The sequence below is a fragment of the Lithobates pipiens genome, unplaced genomic scaffold (assembly GCF_037356315.1).
Source record: "Lithobates pipiens isolate NorthernLeopardFrog02 unplaced genomic scaffold, aLitPip1_a1.2 Scaffold_27, whole genome shotgun sequence".
In the NCBI taxonomy this organism is placed as follows: Eukaryota; Metazoa; Chordata; class Amphibia; order Anura; family Ranidae; genus Lithobates; species Lithobates pipiens.
The window spans coordinates 5,820,247-5,845,132 of record NW_027507788.1 but is presented as its reverse complement, the minus strand read 5'-3'; the positions used below and the strand labels follow the sequence as shown (position 1 = coordinate 5,845,132).

Here is a 24,886-nt window from a genome sequence, read left to right as displayed (position 1 = left end):
ACGCTTTCAAAATAAAATAATTATGGAAATAAAACCGTTATTGTTTGCAGTGTCAGGAAAGTGGAAATCCAAAAGTAATTACATGTTTGTTCGATGTTAAGCTGGTTTTTTTTCTTTTTTTTTTTTTTTCTTTTTGTCAAGGTTATTTTTAATTGGTAGATTCATTATTCCAAGACCGCCAGTGCTTGTCTGGGCAGAACATCAACATGCGCGTTCAATTTTCTGGTGCTTTTGGAATAATCTGATATTTTTTTTTGTAGCAACTTTCCCGTATTTGCCTTTAAACCTCATTACACTTCAAAGAAAGTTTGTTAACGTGCGCAGGCGTCAGGAGATGAAACTACCATTTTCACAGTTCATAAAACCCGCCTGGTGCTTTCCCCATTACAGTGGCTACTATCTTCCTAATAAAACCCTTCTTTTTTTTTTTTTTTTTTATAGTTATTGGATCTCGGCTGGGGTTGTTCTGTGTACATAGGATCGCTCCGCTTGGATGAGGTAATTAACCGTTTTCATTTGCCTTGTTCCGCCAGGCTGCCGGAGGTGCGCATTTCAGACAACGGACCCTACGAGTGCCACGTCGGGATCTACGACCGGGCCACCCGGGAGAAAGTGGTCCTGGCATCGGACAATGTGTTCCTCAATGTCATGTGTGAGTAGCAAATATAATACTTTTCTTTTATAAGTTATATCAAGCAAAGCCGCCGCCATGTTTTTGTTTTTTGTTTTTTCCATTTGGAAACAAAATGTCAAATTTTTGAAAATATTTCCAGTGTTTCAAAAATTACCATTTGAAGTCCACTTCAAAGCTGGTCCCAGGTTATAGGGAGATGATGTGAACTATGAGCGGATCAGAATTGTTGGAGACTACGTTCGAAATTGGGATATCTATGGGAACAGAAGAAGAAAAAAATTGCAGTTTGTCAAATGATCATTGTTCTGGGGTGACATCCACTCTCAGGTTGTCAGAGGAAGAATTAGAGTGTTAACAGTTCTCTCAAGGAGAAAAAAAAAAATGTTCTAATAGTTTGTTGTCTTATTGGTTGATTTATTGGTTGAACCGTGTCTTCCAGAAAAAGTGCAATCCCTTAGATTATATCTAAAGCCAAATGCTAACTGAGTGCAATAACTAAAGCATTTTAAGGGCCTGACACTCGGTTGGTAGGTAGACATCTTCCACACATCAAGAGGTTAAAACTGCCCTCCCTGGGTTACATAGACAAAGCTCTGAACTGGAGATTGAAACATCACGCCCAACGTAGGTAGACGGCTTACCCCGGGTTATATACACAAAGCTCTGAACTGGAGATTGAAACATCACACCCAACGTAGGTAGACGGCTTCCCCCGGGTTATATACACAAAGCTCTGAACTGGAGATTGAAACATCACACCCAACGTAGGTAGACGGCTTCCCCTGGGTTATATAGACAAAGCTCTGAACTGGAGATTGAAACATCACACCCAACGTAGGTAGACGGCTTCCCCTGGGTTATATAGACAAAGCTCTGAACTGGAGATTGAAACATCACACCCAACGTAGGTAGACGGCTTCCCCTGGGTTATATAGACAAAGCTCTGAACTGGAGATCGAAACATCACACCCAACGTAGGTAGACGGCTTCTTCCAGGTTATATAGACAAAGCTCTGAACTGGAGATTGAAACATCCCACCCAACGTAGGTAGACGGCTTCTTCCGGGTTATATAGACAAAGCTCTGAACTGGAGATTGAAATATCACACCCAACGTAGGTAGACGGCTTCCCCCGGGTTATATAGACAAAGCTCTGAACTGGAGATTGAAACATCACACCCAACGTAGGTAGACGGCTTCCCCCGGGTTATATACACAAAGCTCTGAACTGGAGATTGAAACATCACACCCAACGTAGGTAGACGGCTTCCCCTGGGTTATATAGACAAAGCTCTGAACTGGAGATCGAAACATCACACCCAACGTAGGTAGACGGCTTCTTCCAGGTTATATAGACAAAGCTCTGAACTGGAGATTGAAACATCACACCCAACGTAGGTAGACGGCTTCTTCCGGGTTATATAGACAAAGCTCTGAACTGGAGATTGAAACATCACACCCAACGTAGGTAGACGGCTTCCCCCGGGTTATATAGACAAAGCTCTGAACTGGAGATTGAAACATCACACCCAACGTAGGTAGACGGCTTCCCCCGGGTTATATACACAAAGCTCTGAACTGGAGATTGAAACATCACACCCAACGTAGGTAGACGGCTTCCCCCGGGTTATATAAACAAAGCTCTGAACTAGAGTTTGAAACATCACGCCCAACGTAGGTAGACGGCTTCCCCCGGGTTATATAGACAAAGCTCTGAACTGGAGATTGAAACATCACGCCCAACGTAGGTAGACAGCTTCCCCCGGGTTATATACACAAAGCTCTGAACTGGAGATTGAAACATCACACCCAACGTAGGTAGACGGCTTCCCCCGGGTTATATAGACAAAGCTCTGAACTGGAGATTGAAACATCACACCCAACGTAGGTAGACGGCTTCCCCCGGGTTATATAGACAAAGCTCTGAACTGGAGATTGAAACATCACACCCAACGTAGGTAGACGGCTTCCCCCGGGTTATATAGACAAAGCTCTGAACTGGAGATTGAAACATCACACCCAACGTAGGTAGACGGCTTCCCCCGGGTTATATAGACAAAGATCTAAAGTGGAGATTAAAGTCACACTCAAATGTTTGAGTCCAAAATGAAGTTCCAAATTCTAATTGGGTACAATAGCCAAAATGCTTTGGGTCGCCTGACTTCTGGTTGGTGGTGGTGGGTAGGCAACTTCCGTACGCCAAGGGGTCAAAAGCCCCCCCCCCCCCCCGGATTATAAAGACGAAGTTCTAAAAAGGAGATGAAAACACCACACCCAAAACTTGAGTCCAAAATGAAGTTCCAGATGCTAATTGAGTACCAAACACGTTTTGGGAGCCTGGCACCTTTTTTTGTGTGTGTTGGGGGAGGGGAGGGGGGGGTAGGCAGCTTCCACATACAGAGGGGTCAAAGCAGCCCTCCCCTGGGTTAGGAAGGCAGAAATTTGAATTGGGGAATGAAATATCACACCCAAAAATTTGAGTCTAAATTAAAGTTCATTCCAAATGCTAACTCATTTTGGGGGGGGCTGGACCTTGGTTGATGGGTAGACAGCTTCCACATACCCAAGGGGTCAAAACAGCCCCCTAAGTTCTGAAGACTAAATTCTGAACTGGCGATAGAAATGTAACACCCAAAATTTTGAGTCCAAAATGAAGTTCCAAATGCTAATTGGGTACAATAGCCAAAGTGTTTTGGGGGCCTAACTCCTGGTTGGTAGGTAGGCAGCTTCCACACGCCTAGGGGTCAAAACGTCGCCCCTGGGTTATAAAGACGAAGATCTGAAACTGGAGATTGAAACATCATACCCAGTTTAGACCTTTGTCTTTATAACCCAGCGGCGGCATTTGAACCCTAGGTGCGTGGAAGCGGCCTACCTACCAATCCGGAGTTAGGCCCCAAAACACGTTAGCTATTGTGCCCAATTAGCACTTGGAACTTCATTTTGGACTCAAACTTTTTTTTTTTGGGGGGGGCGGGGGGGGTTGCAGCTTCCACATACAAAGGGGTCAAAGCAGCCCTCCCAATGGCTTTGTAAATTTTGAGCTGGAGAATGAAATGTCTCATCCAAAATTTGAGTCTGAAAGTCTGAAATGAGAATTGAAGTGCCACACTCAAAAATTTGAGTCCAAAATGTGGTTTGGTACGGTGTGGTCCTAATAGTCCCACCCACCAATATACCCTACAGAAACCACACCAATACAATAAACACAATAGTGTCACCAATTGGAACATACAATGATCGCCTATCTTCAGCTCCAGGCTCCACCACCTTCAATCTACCCTCCAGAGCAATAAATACCTAGCTTGGGTTCTACACCCCTCGCCAATCTATCTAAAACTTAAGTTAAAAGAGGTTCTGAACTTTAAGTAAATATTTTAAAAAGTGTTTTTTTTTTTTCCCCCTCACACTATTTTTATATTTGGCCTGTTGGGAGACAATGTCGTAGAACAATGTAACGGCTTCTGAAATCGTGATGTCAAAGTGGTATCGTTTCTAAATAATAATGGAGGAAATTTGTTCAGCTCCGATGAAAAGTCCATCCATTGTTTCCTCTGCTTGAAGGCCAAACAGCGATGAAATTAATCACACTTTACATTGTATTGCACTACTTATGCTGGCTTTGTTTGAGGGCTTTGTATAGAAGGGCTCTCACGATTAGTGAAAATTAGAATACTGGATCATAAATACATGTTTCTATATCTTGCTTTGTCTCTGCAATGAACAATAGATATGTTTCAGAAAAAAAAGCAAAACATCTTTAACAAATGCCTTCCTATCTCCTTCCCAACATAGAAACTCGATTTGTGGGCTCATCTGTCACCGACCTCTTGTTTTTACTGAGAACCCCTGTAGGGGGCGCTGTCACTTCCCTTCTTCTTCTCCCTCTGTCTTTCCAAGAGGGTTCAGCTAGATCCTTCACCCAAAGGTTGCTAGGACACAGGTGGCTGGGCTTGCTCAGTGTCCTTGGTTGCTAGGACTCAGGCTGCCATGAATTGGAGCCTGCGAGCCAGGCCTCCCCGTCCCGACATCAGTGCCTGACCTTGAAAAATGTGCTTCTGGAAGAATGGTCAAACATTACCATAGACACACTACTAAACCTTGTGGACGACCTTCCCAGAAGAGCTGAAGCTGTTATAGCTGCAATGGGTGGGCCAACTCAATAAGACTGGGATGCCAATCAAGTTCATGCACGTGTAAAGGCAGGCGTCCTAATACTTTTGGTAATCTAGTGTGACTCCTTTTGTCATCTGTGTGTATGTGGCTATCCTAACATTGCACACCCCCCTATTTTCTACCCTTATCTCTCCAGGCATCACACACCTACAAGCACCAGGATGCCCATTCATCAATTTTTTGCTGAAACTTGTAATACCACCAGGGGCAGACTGACCATTTGGCCACTCGGGCACTGCCCGAGGCCCTCTGGCCACTAGGGGGCCCCATCAGGGTTGCCAGCCTTGGTAAAACCAGGGACAGTCTGTGTTTTTTTTACATCTGTCTCTGAAATGTCCCTTACCGACATCCTTTTGGTCTAAAAATCCTGAGATTATAGCTGCCCCACCTCTCCAGTACCTTCTCAGCCAATAGAAACATGTCTGTGTATACTGTGTGTACATGTATGTGTATACTGTGTGTGTGTATTTACTTTGTGGCCCCATAATCTCCGATTGCCTGGGGGGCCCATAATCTCCTATTGCCCGGGGGCCCCATAATCTCCTATTGCCCGGGGGCCCCATGACTTGTCAGTCCGCTCCTGAGTACCACCCCAGCAGGAGATCCCCAGGCTTACAAGTAGACAACCATGTCACGTGTTACTTGCTGGATGCCGGTAAAATGTTTAGGTCGGTTGTAGATGTTACGGTTCTCGCCGCTTCGAGTTCTGACGTTAGTAGCTTATAAAACATCAAAAGGAGAAATTTGTGCCGTGTCTGTACCATTATCCATACCAGTCAGCATGGTGCCAGCTTCCAGTGAGGAGCATGTGAAGGGGAAACGTGTCCTTTTCCTTCAAGGTTATGGAAATCAGAATCCACCCCCACAGGTACCGGTGCCAAGGTGTCGGATCAGCTGCACCCAGTCGGGAGAAAGGAGCAGATGCTGGGATTATTTTTACACCTCGGCTTTGATGCTGCCTGGCAGCAGGGAGGCCCGAGACCGTGGCGCTGACACATGGATGGGTCTGATAGCCAGAGGGGGGGAGGGGGGTGAGAGAGAGGCGGTGGTGACATGGCGGAGAATATTGGTGCCCGGAGGTGAGGAGCGGGGGGGGTAAGTAGGTGATAAAGTTTCCTGTCCAGTGCTGGAAATATGACCCATTCATAAGCAGAGGTAATTGATGCCAAGATGCCATTTACCTGAATCGGTGTGCATGAATTTCCTCCTTCAGGTTTTTCTTTTCTTTTTTTTTTTAAATTAAACCTAGGGACAAAGAAATTTAAAAACCTGAAATTTTTTTTCGACATTTTGCAGAGAAAACATTTCTTTCCGTTTTTTTTACCTTTTGAAATAAATCCATCACTGAATGCACTTAATGAAAGCCAGTGGATGGATTAGTAGAGAGGGGTGGATAACACTGCATGGAAGCCAGTGGAGGGATTGGCAGTGTGGGGTGGAGGACACTAAATGGTAGCCTGTGGAGGGATTGGCAGTGTGGGGTGGAGGACACTAAATGGTAGCCTGTGGAGGGATTGGCAGTCAGGGGTGGAGGACACTAAATGGTAGCCTGTGGAGGGATTGGCAGTGTGGGGTGGAGGACACTGCATGGAAGCCAGTGGAGGGATTGGCAGTGTGGGGTGGAGGACACTAAATGGTAGCCTGTGGAGGGATTGGCAGTGTGGGGTGGAGGACACTAAATGGTAGCCTGTGGAGGGATTGGCAGTCAGGGGTGGAGGACACTAAATGGTAGCCTGTGGAGGGATTGGCAGTCAGGGGTGGAGGACACTAAATGGTAGCCTGTGGAGGGATTGGCAGTGTGGGGTGGAGGACACTAAATGGTAGCCTGTGAAGGGATTGGCAGTGTGGGGTGGAGGACACTAAATGGTAGCCTGTGGAGGGATTGGCAGTCAGGGGTGGAGGACACTAAATGGTAGCCTGTGGAGGGATTGGCAGTGTGGGGAGGAGGACACTAAATGGTAGCCTGTGGAGGGATTGGCAGTCAGGGGTGGAGGACACTATATGGTAGCCTGTGGAGGGATTGGCAGTGTGGGGTGAAGGACACTAAATGGTAGCCTGTGGAGGGATTGGCAGTCAGGGGTGGAACACACTAAATGGTAGCCTGTGGAGGGATTGGCAGTGTGGGGTGGAGGACACTAAATGGTAGCCTGTGGAGGGATTGGCAGTCAGGGGTGGAGGACACTAAATGGTAGCCTGTGGAGGGATTGGCAGTGTGGGGTGGAGGACACTAAATGGTAGCCTGTGGAGGGATTGGCAGTCAGGGGTGGAGGACACTAAATGGTAGCCTGTGGAGGGATTGGCAGTGTGGGGTGGAGGACACTAAATGGTAGCCTGTGGAGGGATTGGCAGTCAGGGGTGGAGGACACTAAATGGTAGCCTGTGGAGGGATTGGCAGTCAGGGGTGGAGGACACTAAATGGTAGCCTGTGGAGGGATTGGCAGTGTGGGGTGGAGGACACTAAATGGTAGCCTGTGGAGGGATTGCCAGTCAGGGGTGGAGGACACTAAATGGTAGCCTGTGGAGGGATTGGCAGTGTGGGGTGGAAGACACTAAATGGTAGCCTGTGGAGGGATTGGGAGAGAGGGCCTAAGGACGCTGAATGGAAGCCAGTAGTGGGTTTGGGAGAGAGGGGTAGAGGACATTGAATTTAAACCGCTGGAGGGATTGGCAAAGATGGGTAGAGCATACTGAGTAGAAGCCATTGGAGGGATTGGCAGTGAGGGGTGGAGGACACTAGATGGTAGCCAGTGGAGGGATTGGCAGAGAGGGGTGGATGACACTGAGTGGAGGCCAGTGGAGAGTTTGGCAGAGAGGGTTTAGGACACTCAATGGATGCCAGTTGAGGGATTGGCAGTGAGGGGTGGAGGACCCTGAATGGAAGCCAGTGGAAGGATTTATAACCATGGATGGAGGACACTAAATGGATGCCAGTGGCAGTATTTGGAGAGATGGGTGGAGGATACTGAATAGAAGCCAGTTGAGGGATTGGTAGAAAGGAGAAGAGGACAATGAATGTAAGCCAGTTGAGGGATTGGCAGTGAGGGGTGGAGGACACTGAATAGAAGCCAGTTGAGGGATTGGCAGTGAGAGGTGGAGGACACTGAATGAAGGCCAATAGAGTGATTGGCAGAGAGGGGTAGATGACACTGAGTGGAGGCCAGTGGAGAGTTTGGCAGAGAGGGTTTAGGACACTCAATGAATGCCAGTTAGGGGTGGAGGACCCTGAATGGAAGCCAGTGGAAGGATTGATAACCATGGATGGAGGACACTAAATGGATGCCAGTGGCAGGATTTGGAGAGATGGGTGGAGGATACTGAATAGAAGCCAGTTGAGGGATTGGTAGAAAGGAGAAGAGGACAATGAATGTAAGCCAGTTGAGGGATTGGCAGTGAGGGGTGGAGGACACTGAATAGAAGCCAGTTGAGGGATTGGCAGCGAGAGGTGGAGGACACTGAATGAAGGCCAATAGAGTGATTGGCAGAGAGGGGTAGATGACACTGAGTGGAGGCCAGTGGAGAGTTTGGCAGAGAGGGTTTAGGACACTCAATGGATGCCAGTTGAGGGATTGGCAGTGAGGGGTGGAGGACCCTGAATGGAAGCCAGTGAAGGGATTGGTAGAGAGGGGTGGAGGACACTGAATAGAAACCAGTGGAAGGATTGATAACAAGGGGTGGCGGACACTAAATGGATGCCAGTGGCAGGATCAGGAGAGAGGGTGGAGGATACTAAATGCAAAACAGTGGAGGGATTGGCAGAGATGGGTAGAGCATACTGAGTAGAAGCAAGTGAAGGGATGAAGGACACTGAATGGAGGCCAGTGGAGAGATTGGCAGAGAGGGGTGGAGGACACTGAATGGAAGCCAGTGGAGGGATTGATAACCATGGGTGGAGGACACTAAATGGATGCCAATGGCAGGATTTGGAGAGATGGGTGGAGGATACTGAATAGAAGCCAGTTGATGGATTGGTAGAGAGGAGCAGAGGACAATGAATGTAAGCCAGTTGAGGGATTGGCAGAGAGGGGCGGAGGACACTGAATAGAAGCCAGTTGAGGGATTGGCAGTGAGAGGTGGAGGACACTGAATGAAGGCCAATGGAGTGATTGGCAGAGAGGGGTGAAGGACACTGAGTGGTGCCAATAGAGGGATTGGCAGATGACACTGAGTGGGAGCCAGTGGAGAGTTTGGAAGGGAGGGGTAGATGACACTGAGTGGAGGCCAGTGGAGAGTTTGGCAGGGAGCGTTTAGGACACTCAATGGATACCAGTTGAGGGATTGGCAGTGAGGGGTGGAGGACCCTTAATGGAAGCCAGTGGAGGGATTGGTAGAGAGGGGTGGAGGGCACTGAATAGAAGCCAGTGGAGGGATTGGCAGTGAGGCTTTCCAGACCTTGAATGTAGAGGGTGCGTTTGTTTGTTTTTTTGTTTTTTTTAGGAAACACAGAAGATGCCTGTTGATCCTGCCAGAAATCAATTGTCCTTGCAACTTGCTGAGCACTAAACGTTTAAACATTGCCGTCAGTCTTCCCAGCTATCTTCTGTGAACTACAAAACGCCTTCCCCTATGTATAAAGGGCACCCTATGGGGAAAAAGCCTAGGGTGACAACACCGCTTCACTATAGATATAGTGCATTAAGTGAGTGTTGTTACCCTAGGACAGGACACGTGTTTACTGGCAGGATCACCAGGAGAAAATTAAGGGGGGGGGGGGGAAAAACTGAGAAAATAAAAGATTTAAATACGATTACAGCCATCACTTCTAAAGACTGGTAATCTGCAATATATAACATCTCTGTGTTGCGATAAGCTTTCATGTTCCTCCTTATTTCCATTACTGCCACCTGGGGGGGGAGGGGGGGCAGCAGCCCCCCCCCCACCAATCACCTACCACTAAGCAAAGTGCCTCGTGACCTGTTTCTTGAATATATAATGTATGTGACCTTTCATGAAAGCAATCCATTCTATAACTCTGCGTTGCATCCTTATTATTATTATTATTTTAAAGTTTTTTTACGTTCAAATTCCTTTTGTACAGCAGATTTCCAATTAATGCATTTTATCTGACACCAAAGTGCTTAATTAACATGGTGCGGCTCGTTAACATCTCGCTGAAAATAACTTGCAACTGAAGCTCCGAAGAGCCGGCACCGCGCTGGAAATCCACGGACACAATTACCGGCGAAACCATGTTGTAAAGGGCAAGTTATGAATGTTCCGGAATTTATACAACTTCCGAGGACGCAGGTAAAGGTTCGCCGGCGGCAGAGTTACGGGTCGCTTCACCGGAGCGTATATCGCACGCCGCATTTTTCTTTTAATTATTTTGATAATTAAAGAAGAAAATCAATTAGCTAAACACTTTATTTCTTATATCTGCTGATTTTGTTATTTTGTTAATATTTGCAATTTTTTTTTCTTTTTTTATACTTGAAGACAAAGTAACAACTCAGAGAACAATTCGGGTCGCCACCTTTCCTTCAAGCAAATCCCGAACACTATAACGGCGCGCGGCCATTTTATTTTTAAGGGGGGAACACGGTGGACTCTGGTGTAAAGGGGAGGAACTCTGATGTGAAGGAGTTCCCAGAATCCCCCCCCCCTTTAATTAGGGCCCTTAAAAGCCCTCTTTATATCAGAGTTCACAGGGCCACCCCTTACATCGGAGTCCCCCTTACCTCAGTATACTCACTTGCTTGGAGGCAAGACAGAAAAGCGGGGGGAGGGGGAGACTTTAGTGACAGACATTGCATGGTGAGCTCACTCACCCAAGGATGGAGGCTTAAGCATCGACACCTTCCATCCACGTTGTATCTGAGCTGAGTTGCTGAGCTTCACATTTTCCAGCCCCACACATCTCTTTCCCGAGGCACAGAACGCCGGGGATTGGAGTGTGGGTGGGCAGTAAGGAGGGAAGAGGAGGAGCAGATCAAGCCCCCTCTCCTGTCCGTGTATGGGGGTGGGGCTTGTGTGCACATGGCATTTGTGGTACTTGATTACTTGGGGAGCCACAGTCCATTCTGAATATTATGTCCGGGTGGGGTGGGGGGGGGGGTGCCAGGAAGCAGGGGAAATGGGTACTGAACAGGGTGATTAGGGTGTGCCAGGGCACATCCGGCACACACTGTGCGCATGCCTATGGATGATGCACTATTATTACCACTGACACCAACAATGGGCAATGATTCCTCCCACTGACACCAATGATGGGGCACTATTCCTCCCACTGACACCAATGATGGGGCACTATTCCTCCCACTGAAACCAAGCAGGGAAAATGGGTACTGCACAGGGTGATTAGGGTGTGCCGAAGCACACCCGGCACACCTTGTGTGCACGCCTATGGGTGGCGCACAATTCCTCCCACTGACACCAACAATGGTTCTTCCCACTGACACCAACGATGGGGCACTATTCCTCCCACTGACACCAATGATTGGACGCTATTCCTCCCACTGACACCAATGATGGGGCACTATTCCTCCCACTGACACCAATGATGGGGCACTATTCCTCCCACTGAACACTATTCCTCCCACTGACACCAACGATGGGGCACTATTCCTCCCACTGACACCAACGATGGGGCACTATTCCTCCCACTGACACCAACGATGGGGCACTATTCCTCCCACTGACACCAACGATGGGGCACTATTTCTCCCACTGACACCAACGACGGGGCACTATTTCTCCCACTGACACCAACGACGGGGCACTATTCCTCCCACTGACACCAACGACGGGGCACTATTCCTCCCACTGACACCAACGACGGGGCACTATTCCTCCCACTGACACCAACGACGGGGCACTATTCCTCCCACTGACACCAACGACGGGGCACTATTCCTCCCGGGCACTATTCCTCCCACTGATGCCAATTATGGGGCACTATTCCTACCACTTCCAACAGCAGCTTTTCCACGCGTCTTCTAGCTGCTGCTGATTGGTCGTTGATAATCGGGCCGAGCAAAGAAACAAATGATGCTGTTTGATTAAATTTTAGCTCGTTTGTTCCAGTTTGCGAAACATTGTTAAAGAATGTGAATACAATTGTGGGAAATGCGGCGCCATCCATCATCACCGACAGATCCTCACCGTAATGTATTATTTTCCATTTTTCTCTAGAAGGATCTATTCCTCTCCTCCAAGACTCCATATCTCCCCCATTCCGAGAGCCTGCCATCGGACAGATCAAGCAGGAAGTCACTCTGGGGGCCCCTCCGGAAACGACCTCTGAATGCTAATATCTGATGATGGGGGCCACATTGTTGGCTCCAAGAAATCATCTGGAATGTCGGCTGTCGGGTGATGTCAGCTTTCACATTACCTGATCTGTTATCGGGCCGAGAGATGGAGCACGAGCCCCCCTCGTCATCGGAGGAAATGAGACGTGAAAATCATTTCACAGCCTGTCATGGTGGCTCTGGGGGTCCATATTTCTCGCGGAGCCCCCACAAGCTGCAGGATCTTCCTGACTCTATTGTGTTTTGTAGATGTTTCTTTTATTATGGGTTCAGGTTAAAAAAAGACAAAAAAACTTACTGCAATAGTCACCGTATCTTGTACCGGTCTTCATTGGTAAACATGGACAGTGCAGTCTTACAGTACCCTCAGCCCCCCTAAGTACTCTCATTCCCTAGAGTGCCCATCAACCACCCATAGTGCCTAAAAACCATCCATAGTCCCTCCAAGTCTTTAATCCCCACAGTTCTTCTCAACCTCCAATAGTACCTTCAGCCTTCCTAAGAGCCCTCGGTCCACACAGGGCTCCTCAACCTCTCACAGTACCCCCAGGCCCCCTAATGCTCCTTAATCCCCACAGTGCTCCTCAACCCCTCACAGTACCCCTAGACTCCTTAACAGCTCTTGGTCCACACAGTGCTCCTCAACCTTTTTCAGTACCCTCAGGCCACCTAACAGCCCTCAGCCCCAGAGTGCCCTTCAACCACCCATAATACCTCCAGGTCCCCTAAGAGCCCTCAGGCCCCACAGTGCTGCTCAACCTCTCATAGTACTTTCAGGCCCCCTAACGGCTCTCAGCCCCCCCGAGTGCCCCTCAACCACCCATAGTGCCTCCAGGCCCCCTAAGAGCCCTCAGATTCCACAGTGCTCCTCAACCTCACATAGTACCCCCAGGCTCCCTAACAGCCCTGAGTCTCCACAGTACTCCTTAACCTCTCACAGTACCCCCAGGCCCCCTAACGCCCCTTAATCCCCACAGTGCTGCTCAACCTCTCACAGTACCCCTAGGCTCCTTAACAGCTCTCAGTCCCCACAGTGCTCCTCAACCTTTAACAGTACCCTCAGGCCCCCTAACAGCCCTCAGCCCCAGAGTGCCCTTCGACCAACCGGAGTACCTCCAGATCCCCTAAGAGCCATCAGGCCCCACAGTGCTGCTCAACCTCTCACAGTACTTTAAGGCCCCCCTAACAGCCCTCAGCCCCCGAGTGCTCCTCAACAACCCACAGTGCCTCCAGGCCCCCTAAGAGCCCTCAGTTTCCACAGTGCTCCTCAACCGCACATAGTACCCCCAGGCTCCCGAACAGCCCTGAGTCCCCATAGTACTCCTTAACCTTTCACAGTACCCCCCATGCTACCTAACAGCCCTCAGCCCCAGAGTGCCTCTCAACCATCCATAGTGCTTCCAGGCCCGCTAGGAGCCTTGAGTTCCCACAGTGCTACTCAACCACTCATAGTACCCACTGACGCCATAACAGCCCTGAGTCCCACAGTACTCCTTAACCTCTCGCAGTACTCCCAGGCCCACATGGCCTACAGCTGGACCACAGCCTTTCTTCTCTTGGGCTTCCAGATAGCTGCAAATCCCCTAACCTCCCACAGTACCACCCAAGACCTATAGTGCTACCCAACCTCACAGGGTACTCCATAGCCTCCTAACAGCCCTGAGTCCCCACAGTCCTCCTCAACCTCTCAAAGTACTCTCAGGGCCCTTAAAGAGCCCTCAGTTCTTAAAGTGCCCATTCACCTCTCACTGTACTCCCTGGTCCCCAAACAGCTCTCAGTCCCCACAGTGCTCCTCAACCTCTAACAGTACCCTCAAGCCCCCTAACATCCCACAGTCTCCAGAGTGCCTCTCAACCTCCTATAGTACTCCCAGGCCCCCTAACAGCCCTCAGTCTCCAAGCTACCCCTCAACCTCCCACAATATCCCAGACCCCATAAGAACCTTCAGTCCCTACAGTGCTCCTCAATCTCTCACAGTATCCCTAGGCCCCCTAACAGCCCTCAGTCCCCAGAGTGTCCCTCAACCTCCCACAGTACCCCCAGGGCCCCTAAGTGCCCCTCAGCCTCTACAGTGCTCCTCAATCTCTCACAGTTCTCCCAGGCCACTTAACAGCCCTCAGTCCCCACAGTGCTCCTCAACATCTCACAGTGCTCACAGCCCCCCTAAAAGCCCTCAGTGCTCACAGTGCCCCTTAATCTCTCACAGTATCCCCAGGCCTGCTAAGAGCCCTCAGTCCCTACAGTGCCCCTCAACCTCTCCTAGTACCCCAGGGCTCCCAAAGAGCCCTCAGTCCCCACAGTAACCTCAACCTCTCACAGTCCCCTTGTAGAGCAGAGCTCTAACTGGGAGACAAGGAATCAGCACAAGGAACCAAATCTGTGCACGTTCGGATATGGAGCATGCTGATAGGAGTGAGCAGCTTGATCAATTTGAGCTCAAACCATGCGGCTTCTCACTTGCTGTGTGGTCACATACTGGGGGCAATTCAGTGATGCCCTGGGCTTAGTTGAAGTGGTCATAATTAACCTCAAAGACTGAGGGCATCTAGTGGCAGAAAAGAAGTACTGCGGGTCTACAGTTCTGGATATAAGTCGAGCATTGCAGCTACTTTTTTGAATTTTACCTTTTTTAACCAGATTTTCTTTTTTTTTTTTTTTTTTTTATGCATCCGGTCATCTTATAATAGTATTCTTTGCAAATAAATAAATAAATAAATAAATATATATATATATACATATATACCCAGTGTGTTTGTGTGTATATTTATCTATATCAGTGGCGGCTGGTGCTGTATATTTTGGAGGGGCGCAAACAAGACACCCATGGCCACACACCCCCTCCCCCCGGTCCGTCGGTCCATCAAACCCCACCCCGCCCCCCCTCCGTCGCTCGCTCGTCCACCCCCCCCCCCCCCCCAGCAGCCCCAAACTTACCCCATCTAGCAGCTTTGGCTCCTTCCTGCCGTCTCTGCCTCCTCCTCCACAGCAGCTTCTTCCTCGACGGCCTTCACCCTGCGTCTCCGGCTTCACGGTGGCTTCCTCCTCGGCGGCCAATATGATCGCTTCTCCTCTCGGGCCAATCGCGTCTTAAGACACGCTTCCTGATTGGCCGGGAGGAGGATCAGGAAGACGGTAGCAAATATTAATCTGCTGTTGTCACGCTACTGAGTGGACTTGGGGCACAGTGCGCTGCTCCCCAAAGACCACCCTTTTTAGAAATCCATGCGTCCAGCGCCCTGCATGTAGATTAGGGGAGTGGCGCCCCGATGCCCACCCTTTTTTGAAGCCAATTCGAGCTTCAAGCTCGAACCATGTGCTAAAAAAAAAAAATCCATTGAAATCCATGCGTCCGGTGCCCTGCATGTAGATTATGGGAGCGGCGCCCCTGTACCCCCAATGGATAGGCCTCCACCATATACATTTGTACTTTTCTTTTTTTGCACACAGAGGGTGAACATGATGTAACTTGCGTGAAAAGGTGGAGAGGAGTTTGACTCTTTCGGAGCACAATGATCGATTGCTGAATATTCCTCCTGTGTCCCGGCAACCACTTAGCACTGGTTAATGGCGGAGGACGTACCCGGTGTACGGCTGATTACAGAATGCGGCGGCTCCTCTCCACAATTTGTGTGACTTTGGCGCAACGGGGGGTCTTCCAGCTCCTGGGGGGTTTAAGAGGCATTAATGGCATTTTTTTGCCAAGCGAAGATCATAAAACATGACGAACTCCTTGAAGATTAAAAAAAAAAAAAGAGAGAGAGAGAGCTTTTGAAGAAAGGACAAGGTTGCGGAGGGAATAAATCGCCCAAAAAAAAAAGTAAAGTAAAGTGCGCCTTGAGAGGCAGACGGAGAACGACGCAAAAAAACATACTCCTTCACTCGCCGCCATCTTAACCTTTTCACGGAGTGTTGTTGGCCGCACCTGTGTCACTTGAGAGAACTCTTCCCGTCCTCCTCCTCCTTCAACACTTCACTGCAAAGGCGGCTCTGCTTCCGAGGTACCGGCTAGGCAAACATGGACGGTTCCCGTTGAAGAAGTTGGCTCGGGGGGGGGGGGGACGACACACTCTGTGCCACGTGACCGATCACGAACACTTCAATATGGTATTACCACGTTCATGTCATTTTTGTTGTTTTTTAAAATCTGCAGCTTTCATTAAAATTCTGCCGTAAAGGTCCTTGCTCAGGCACTTCCTGGTATAGGGTGACCACGCTCTGTCTCCCAGTTGCTCTCCTGTGTTGTCACACTGGCTTCCGATGAAGATTTCAAGTAGCCATTCAAGAGACAGTAACACAGATATTGTCACCAGGAAAATCCACCCTGAGAAATTCTAATCACTGGAGTGCATGTAGACAGGAAAGTGGCCGCAACGTGTTTCGCAGAGAGCTTCATCAGGAGTTCAGAGAGCCATCACTGGAGTGCACCCCCCCCCCCCCCCCAATCCTCTTCCCTAATCTGACTGCATTCTCGGCCTCTCACATTGGGGTTGATATACTAAAAGCAAATCAACTTTGCAAGGGACGTTGCACTTTGCAAGGTAAATTCCACTGCATTCACTAAGCTCTGGAGAAACTTCCCTTGCAAAGTGATCAGTTTGTTTGCTTTTAGTAAATCAACTTCTTTGAAGCATGATGGGGAGGTTGCAGCTTTGAAAGTCAACTTGCAGATTCTGTCAAGCTTGTTTTCACTTTAATATACTTAAAGCGTATCCAAAGAAGAGCAGAAAGTGATTGTATTGACCTTGTATCTTCTTTTATTGGACGTTCTAGTAGAGAGACAGATTGTTAGGTTTGTGCTCTTTCTTTGACCTGGCCATCCGACGCCCCTTGAATGTCTGCAGTCACCCTTCGCGCCCTCCTTCCTGTACATTCCGTCATTGGCCGCATTGGCCAAGATGGCGTCTAAATGACTTGCTAAATTATCCTCCACCTGGAGAACAGAAGCTGCTGTAATTCACCTGATAAAATTACCCGGTGCGCTCTAAACAGTTAACGTCGTCTGAACATATGTCCATTTGGCGCTGGATGCATCTGGCGCGCGTCCCTTCCGTTTGAAACCATCAGCGAAAGGCAGACTGATCGAATTTCACATTAAAAGTGAAGGTATCGGAGATGAGGCGTTTCACTGCAAATGGCCGTCGTCCCAGTTAAAGAGGCTGTTCTTTAATATATTCCAACTTATAGCACAGGGGATGGTGCGGGAAGGTGAGGGGCCAATGGGGTATAATGTATTACTTGGAGCCTGAGAGTTTACACCCCGTTCATCTTTACCCCTCCTTCCTCCTTCTTTCTCCTCTTCCTCTTTTTTCCTCCTCCTCCTTTCTTATTTCTTCCTCCCTCCTTGTTTTTTACTCCTTCTACTTCTTCCTCTTCTTCCTCCTCCTTCTGCTTGCTTCCTCTTTCCACCTTCTTTCTTTCTTTCTTTCTTTCTTTCTTTCTTTCTTTCTTTCTTTCTTTCTTTCTTTCTTTCTTTCTTTCTCTTCTTTCTTTCTCTTCTTTCTTTTCTTCCTCTTCTTCCTCTTTATTCACTTCCTTCTTTCTCCTTCTTCATTCTTCCTTCCTTTCTTCTTTTTTCTTCCTTCCTTCTTTCTTCTTCCTTCCTTCTTTCTTCTTCCTTCTCTTCCTTCTTCCTATATCTTCCTCCTCCCTTTTCATCCTTCTTCCTTCTGTTCCTTCTTCCCCTTCTTCCTTTTTCCCCTCTTCTTTTTCTTCCTTCTTCTCTTCCTTCTTTTTCTTCCTTCTTCCTTTTCCTTCCTTCTTTTTCTTCTTTCTTTCTGCTTCCTTTTGTCTTCTTCCTTCTTTCTTCTTCTGTCTTCCTTCTCTTCCTCCTTCTTTTTCTTCCTTCTTTCTTCTTCCTTCTCTTCCTCCTTCCCTTTCGTCCTTCATCCTTCTGTTCCTTCTTCCCCTTCTTCCTTTTCTTCCTTCCTTGTTCCCTCTTCCTTCTTTTTCTTACTTCTTTTTCTTCCTTTCTGCTTCCTTTTGTCTTCTTCCATCTTCATTTCTTCCTTCTTCTCTTCCTTCTTTCCTTTTCCTTCTTTCTTCCTTATTTTTCTTGCTCCTTTCTTCTCGTTCTTTCTTTCTTTCTCCTCCTTCTTCATCCCTCCTCTTCTTTCTTCTTCCTTCTTTCTTCTCTTCCTTCTTTCTTCTCTTCCTTCTTCCTTTTTCTTCCTCCTCCTTCTTTCTTCTTCCTTTTCTTCCTTCTTCCTTTTCTTCCTTCTTCCTTCTGTTCCTTCTTCCCCCTTCTTCCTTTTCATCCTTCTTCCCTTTTCCCTCTTCCTTTTCTTCCTTCTTCTCTTCATTCTTTTTCCTCCTCCTTCTTTTTCCTTCCTTCTTTTTATTCCGTCTTTCTTTTGTTTTCTTCCTTCTTTCTACTTCTGTCTTCTTTTTCTTCCTTCTTCTTTCCTTTTCCTTGCTCCTTTCTCCTTTCTTCTCCTTCTTCTTCCTTTGTCCTCCACCTCCTTTATCCCTCCTCCGCCTTCTTTCCTCTTCCTTTATTCTTATTTTTTTCTTCTTTCTTCCTCTTTATTCTTCTTCCTTTTTCTTCCTCCTCTTTCCTCAGTCTCCCTCCCTTCTTTCTTCCATTGTCCTTTTTTTTTCTTCTTCTTTCATCCACCTACTTCCTTCCTCTTAGATGTGATGGCTGCATTCATTTTCTTCTAGGCTTTCTTTCTTCTATTTTCACCTGATGATCCAGCCAGTAAGTCAAAGTAAAAACTGTTTACTGATTATAAAGTGTGAGCTGGAGTTTGCCTTCAATTTGTTAGTGTATCTAAATCTTTTAGTCCATCTCCCCCCCCCCCCAGACTGAAACTGTTGCTGTCCAAATGTAACTACTGTGCTCCTTCATCCAGAGTGGGGGCACTCTAATACATGATGCATGTCAATCACTGGGTGAAAACAGCAGGAAAAAGCTTAAAAGAAAACAAATTCAGCCACCACATCTAAAGATTGGTAAGCTGCAAAATTTTACATTTTTGGTTTGGGGTTTAATACCGCTTTAATTTATTAAGTGGATGTAATCCTCAATCACCAACATCTCCTATAAACTTTAACACATGAATGTAATTTCAAAAGTCATTTTCAGCCTTTACATGTTTCATGCAGAAATAGTTAGGCATCCTACCATGGAGGTCCTTGTTAAGGCACTTCCTGTTTTAGGGTGACAACGTTCTATCCCTGCCCCACAAGCTTCTGATGGAGAATACAAGTGGCTGATTCAACACACATTACACAGACATGGTCCACTGTTGTCACCATCAGGAAACCCGCCCTGATACAGATATCACTGGAGTGAATGCAGACAGGAAGTGGTTGCAACGCGTTTCGCAGAGAGCTTCATCAGGAGTTCAGAGGTTGAATGAAACAATTAAATTACATCAAAATAGGAGTCCATATCCACCCGTGATAAATACCAAAGATGTGTTATATATCTCATATAGTCCAACTGAAACATTGTTACTAGTAACAGTTAAACTTTACTTATTGTATAGTTGAATAGTAAATCTGGTTGAAAAAAGTAACTAGTCCAGTCCATCCAGTTCCACCAACACTATATCTGATGGAGGCTCTTCACAATCATCTGACTTCAAGGAGCTTTATAGATTTTTTTTTTTCCATCTCGCAGCACCAAATTTTTAGGCACAGACAGCTCACTTGTCAAATCTCCCCGCGTTTCAGGTGATCGTTCAGCCACACGTGAGCCTCCTGCCAAGTCGTATACGCGTTACAAAGCACATGACGCATGGAGGCTCCTGGAAGGATTCCGGTGAATGACGGGAGGCCAGCGTTGTCCTGTCAGGGACTGAAGAACGAGGCGGTGACAGCCAAGTCTGTGACCTCCTGACCCTTCCCCCGTCTCTGGGCTGACACAGTGTCACCAAGATGAATATTCATGCAATATTCTTGTTTTATCATTTATTTTGCATTTTGTTTTTTCCCATTTTTATTATTAACCGTTAAAAAAGTTACAGCTCTGTTTTTCTGGACTCGATATGTAATGAGCAGGGCTTTTTTTATTCTCAGTGGGAACACTAAATGGGGAGATCTATTGTGGCTGGGGGATCTGTTGCTGCCTGGGTGGGATATATTTCTGCTGAAGGGATCTGTTGTTGCTGGGATTGATCTATTGCTGCTGGAGGGATCTATTACTGCTGGAGTGGATCAATTGCTGCCTGGGGTGGATCTGTTTCTGGCCTTGGGTGGATCTGTTTCTGGCCTTGGGTGGATCTGTTGCTGGCTGCAGGGGATTCTGCTTGCAGGTGGGTAGAGGGTGGAGTCAAGGGTGACTTGAAAGTGAGGAGTGCCTGCACCTATCTTCTCAGAAAAAGCCCTGGTAACGAGAAACAGGATGCCTAAAATACTCTATCTTCCTGGAGAAGCTGCTGCCCTAAGCTTCTTACGGGAACCCAGGAACTCAGCACAGGGCAGGTGGGAACCCCTCATAATGGGTACACCAGGTGTACAGACCCGGGAACTCAGCACAGGGATGGCGGGAACCCCTCATAATGTACAGACCCGGGAACTCAGCACAGGGATGGTGGGAACCCCTCATAATGGGCACAGCGGGTGTACAGACCCGGGAACTCAGCACAGGGATTGTGGGAACCCCTCATAATGGGCACAGCGGGTGTACAGACCCGGGAACTCAGCACAGGGATGGCGGGAACCCCTCATAATGTACAGACCCGGGAACTCAGCACAGGGATGGTGGGAACCCCTCATAATGGACACAGCGGGTGTACAGACCCGGGAACTCAGCACAGGGATGGTGGGAACCCCTCATAATGGGCACAGCGGGTGTACAGACCCTGGAACTCAGCACAGAGATGGTGGGAACCCCTCATAATGGACACAGCGGGTGTAGAGACCTGAGAACTCAGCACAGGGATGGGGGAACCCCTCATAATGGACACAGCGGGTGTAGAGACCTGAGAACTCAGCACAGGGATGGTGAGAACCCCTCATAATGGACACAGCGGGTGTAGAGACCTGAGAACCCAGCACAGGGATGGTGGGATCCCCTCATAATGGACACAGCAGGTGTACAGACCCAGGAACTCAGCACAGGGATGGTGGGAATCCCTCATAATGGGCACAGCGGGTGTACAGACCCGGGAACTCAGCACAGAGATGGTGGGAACCCCTCATAATGGACACAGCGGGGGTAGAGACCTGAGAACTCAGCACAGGGATGGTGGGAACCCCTCATAATGGACACAGCTGGTGTACAGACCCTGGAACTCAGCACAGGGATGGTGGGAACCCCTCATAATGGACACAGGGGGTGTAGAGACCAGAGAACTCAGCACAGGGATGGGGGAACCCCTCATAATGGGCACAGCGGGTGTAGAGACCTGAGAACCCAGCACAGGGATGGTGGGAACCCCTCATAATGGGCACAGCAAGTGTACTGTAGGAGCTCTCTACATAGTTATGTTATCCATTTCTTCAGACACGCCACATTATTTGAGATTATTTGATCCGTCAGGTCATTAGAAGATTTTAGGTGTTCTACCTCTAATTATCAAACTCCCCGTACACAGATTTTTTTTTTAAGCATTAAATATATATTTTTTACAGTCTCTGATCCCTCCACAGGTGACGGTCCCTATCCTTCCTCTATGCTTCCCGCGGGGCCCTTTCCGTCTGATCTGGGGGAAGATGAACCCAATCACCATGTTAAAATAGGATTCATGGTGCGAGGATACAGATAGAATCTTCTTCCTGGTTTAATCTGCTTGTTTCCAGTGAGTTGTTTTATCCCTGATGGGAAATCCATTACCAGATAGGCAATCATCATTTTGTGATTGAACCGATAACCCCGGGCTAGAAGAAGATTTTTATTTTAATGGGGGGGGGGGGAAGCTGCCACCAATGGGGAAGAGCAAATCGATTTGCGAATCTGGAGAATGGAGATATTTTTGTTCAGCGGAACATTTTCTCTGTAAGCTGCTGAGAATTGAAACATTCTAATATGGAACCACCATTGGTTCACCATTTCCCGAAGATTGGGCAGTTTATTTTTTTTTTTTGGGGGGGGGGGGGGGGGGAATTTGGCCATGGTGGCCTTTATATGCTTGCTGCTTCACCTTGTGTTGACTGCCTTTGGCCAAGACTCCGAGCTTCTCTTCCAACAACTACTTTAGGTTTACTGCTTCTTTTATCTTGTGCCCAGGTCTATGGCTTGACCAAAGTGGGCAAGAGAGAGGTTAGTAGGTGTATTTGGGCTACCAGCAATCACCATTTTGGAAATACCAGCTTTTGATGAAGGGCCGTCTTTAATGTGGGTTAAAAGGGGCAGCTGTCCCGGGCTCAGTCATTGTTGTTGGGCCCAAAGCAGCTGAGCTGCCCCTTGAGCCCATACTGCATATAGTTAAGTGGATTTGGCTATCAGATCGAATTGGATGTTGGGGGTGCTGGTTGATTGGTTGGGTGTTGTGTCTGCAGCCTGTGCAAAAATTGGTCACTTCAGTTCGGTAAGTAGGGCCGGACTTACCATTGGGCTTGACTGGGCTCAAGCCCATGGGCCCCACACAATAGGGGGCCCCCTGGGCCCCGCCGAGATACATAGCCGAGTGTACTCAGCTCGGCTCCACTCACAGTCACGCCCAGTCCCGCCCTATTATGGACATAACACAGGGACTGGGTGTGACTGTGAGACGAGCCTAGTAAACTCGGCTACTCTCGGCTCCGCTCGGGACTGCGAGAGGATCCGAGAGCCGCCGAGAGGACCCGAGAGCTGCAGAGAGGACCCGAGAGTCACTGAGAGGACCCGAGAGCCGCCAAGAGGACCCGAGAGCCACCAAGAGGACCCAAGAGCCGCCGAGAGGACCCGAGAGCCGCCGAGAGGACCCGAGAGCCGCCGAGAGGACCCGAGAGCCGCGAGAGCCACCAAGAGGACCCGAGAGCCACCGAAAGGACCCGAGAGCCGCCGAGAGTCACCGAGAGGACCTGAGAGCCGCCAAGAAGACCCGAGAGCCACCGAAAGGACCCGAGAGCCGCCAAGAAGACCCCAGAGCCACCAAGAAGACCTGAGAGCCACTGAGAGGACCCGAGAGCCGCGAGAGCCACCAAGAGGACCCAAGAGCCGCCGAAAGGACCTGAGAGCCGCTGAGAGGACCCGAGAGCCACCGAGATACACAGTACTCTGTATCTCGGTGGCACTTTTTTTAAACTTCAATAGTGCAATGACATGGCTGCAAATGACACTGGGGTAAGGCTGCAAGTGACAAGGCTGCAAATGACACTGACAAGGATGCAAATGACACTGGACAAGGCTGCAGATGGATGGGCAAGGCTGCAGATGGACACTGACAAGGCTGCATTGATGGGCATTTAAATGTAAGTTTTTTCCTTAAACTTCCCTCCTAAACTTAGGGTACGTGTTATTCGCCGATAAATACGGTAATGTATAGAAGGTAGGGCCCAAAAGTGACTCAAGCCCAGGGGCTCCTGCCACCCTGAGTCCTGCCCTGTCGGTAAGGCAAACATTGCCTAGGGAGAGAACCTGTCAGTCCCGGGCACAGTCACACCGACCCCTCTCCCTCACCATCAAAAATAAAAAATGAAAAAATCCCATGTACAGAAGTATCACAGCCTTTGCCATGACACTCCGAATTGAGCTCAGGTCCATAATGTTTCCACTGATCATCCTTGAGATGTTTCTACAACTTGATTGGAGGTCACCTGTGGTGAATTCAGTTGATTGGACATGACTTGGAAAGGCACACACCTGTCTATAGAAGGACCCTCAGGTAACAGTGCATGTCAGAGCACAAACCAAGCCATGAAGTCCAAGGAATTATCTGTAGACCTCCTAGACGGGATTGTATGGAGGCACAGATCGGGGGAAGGGTACAGAAACATATCTGCAGCGTTGAAGGTCCCGGTGAGCACAGTGGCTTCCATCATTCATAAATGGAAGAAGCTTGGAACCACCATGACTCTTCCTAGAGCGGGCCGCCCGGCCACACTGATTGATCGGGGGAGAAAGGACCTTAGTCGGGGTGGTGACCAAGAACCAGATGGTCACTCTGACAGAGCTCCAGCATTTCCATTTGGAAAGAGGAGAACCTTCCAGAAGAACAACCATCTCCACCAATCAGGCCTGTATGGTAGAGCGGCCAGACAGAAGCCACTCCTCAATAAACGGCACATGACAGCCCCGGCCTGGAGTTTTCCAAAAGGCACCTGAAGCACTCTGACTAGATGTGCACTGCCGAAAAATTAGTTCGTCTTTGTTTCATTCGTTTTTTTTTGGGGGGGTTCTTTTCCTTTTTTGGGTCATTTGTTATGATCGAAATTCGATACTTCAAATAAAATTGTAACTTTGGAAAAAAATTTAATTAGTTATCTTCCATTCGTTTAGATGCAGTATTTGTAAATTCGAAAATTCAGAAGTTCGGAAATTTTTAAAATCTGAAAATTCAAAAAAATCAGAAACAACAACTAATAACTATCACATTATAGATATTGGAATTTTCCTTTCAAATTTGCCTGTTCGTGAACGTAATGAATACGAATGTATGCGTTTAGAGGCAGCATTCGTTATTTCGGATGAATTCGTATTCGTTATGTTCACTAACAGACAAATATAAAAGGAAGTTCCAATATCTATAATTTAATAGTTATTATTTGGGATTTTCGAATTTTTGGATTTTCGAATTTTTGGATTTTCGAATTTCCGAATCTCCTAATTTAGGAGTTTACAAATTTACGAATTTTCATTAAAAAAAAATTGTTTTAAATGGGTTTTTGTTAATTCGAATATTTCCGAATGAATTAATTTGTCGAATTTCGTTGAAAAAACGAATTTGGCGAGAAATGAAT

At 48.0% G+C, this 24,886-nt stretch overlaps 1 protein-coding gene across 1 annotated transcript in view; it reads left to right on the top strand.

Moving 5' to 3' along the window:
* The window catches only part of IGSF21 (immunoglobin superfamily member 21), a 674,741-nt gene that overhangs the window by 351,750 nt on the left and 298,105 nt on the right, over positions 1-24,886 (top strand). The window contains exon 4 of the mRNA XM_077456355.1: positions 534-652. Coding sequence (XP_077312481.1) covers positions 534-652 — 119 coding nt within the window. The remainder of the gene's footprint in view (positions 1-533; positions 653-24,886) is intronic.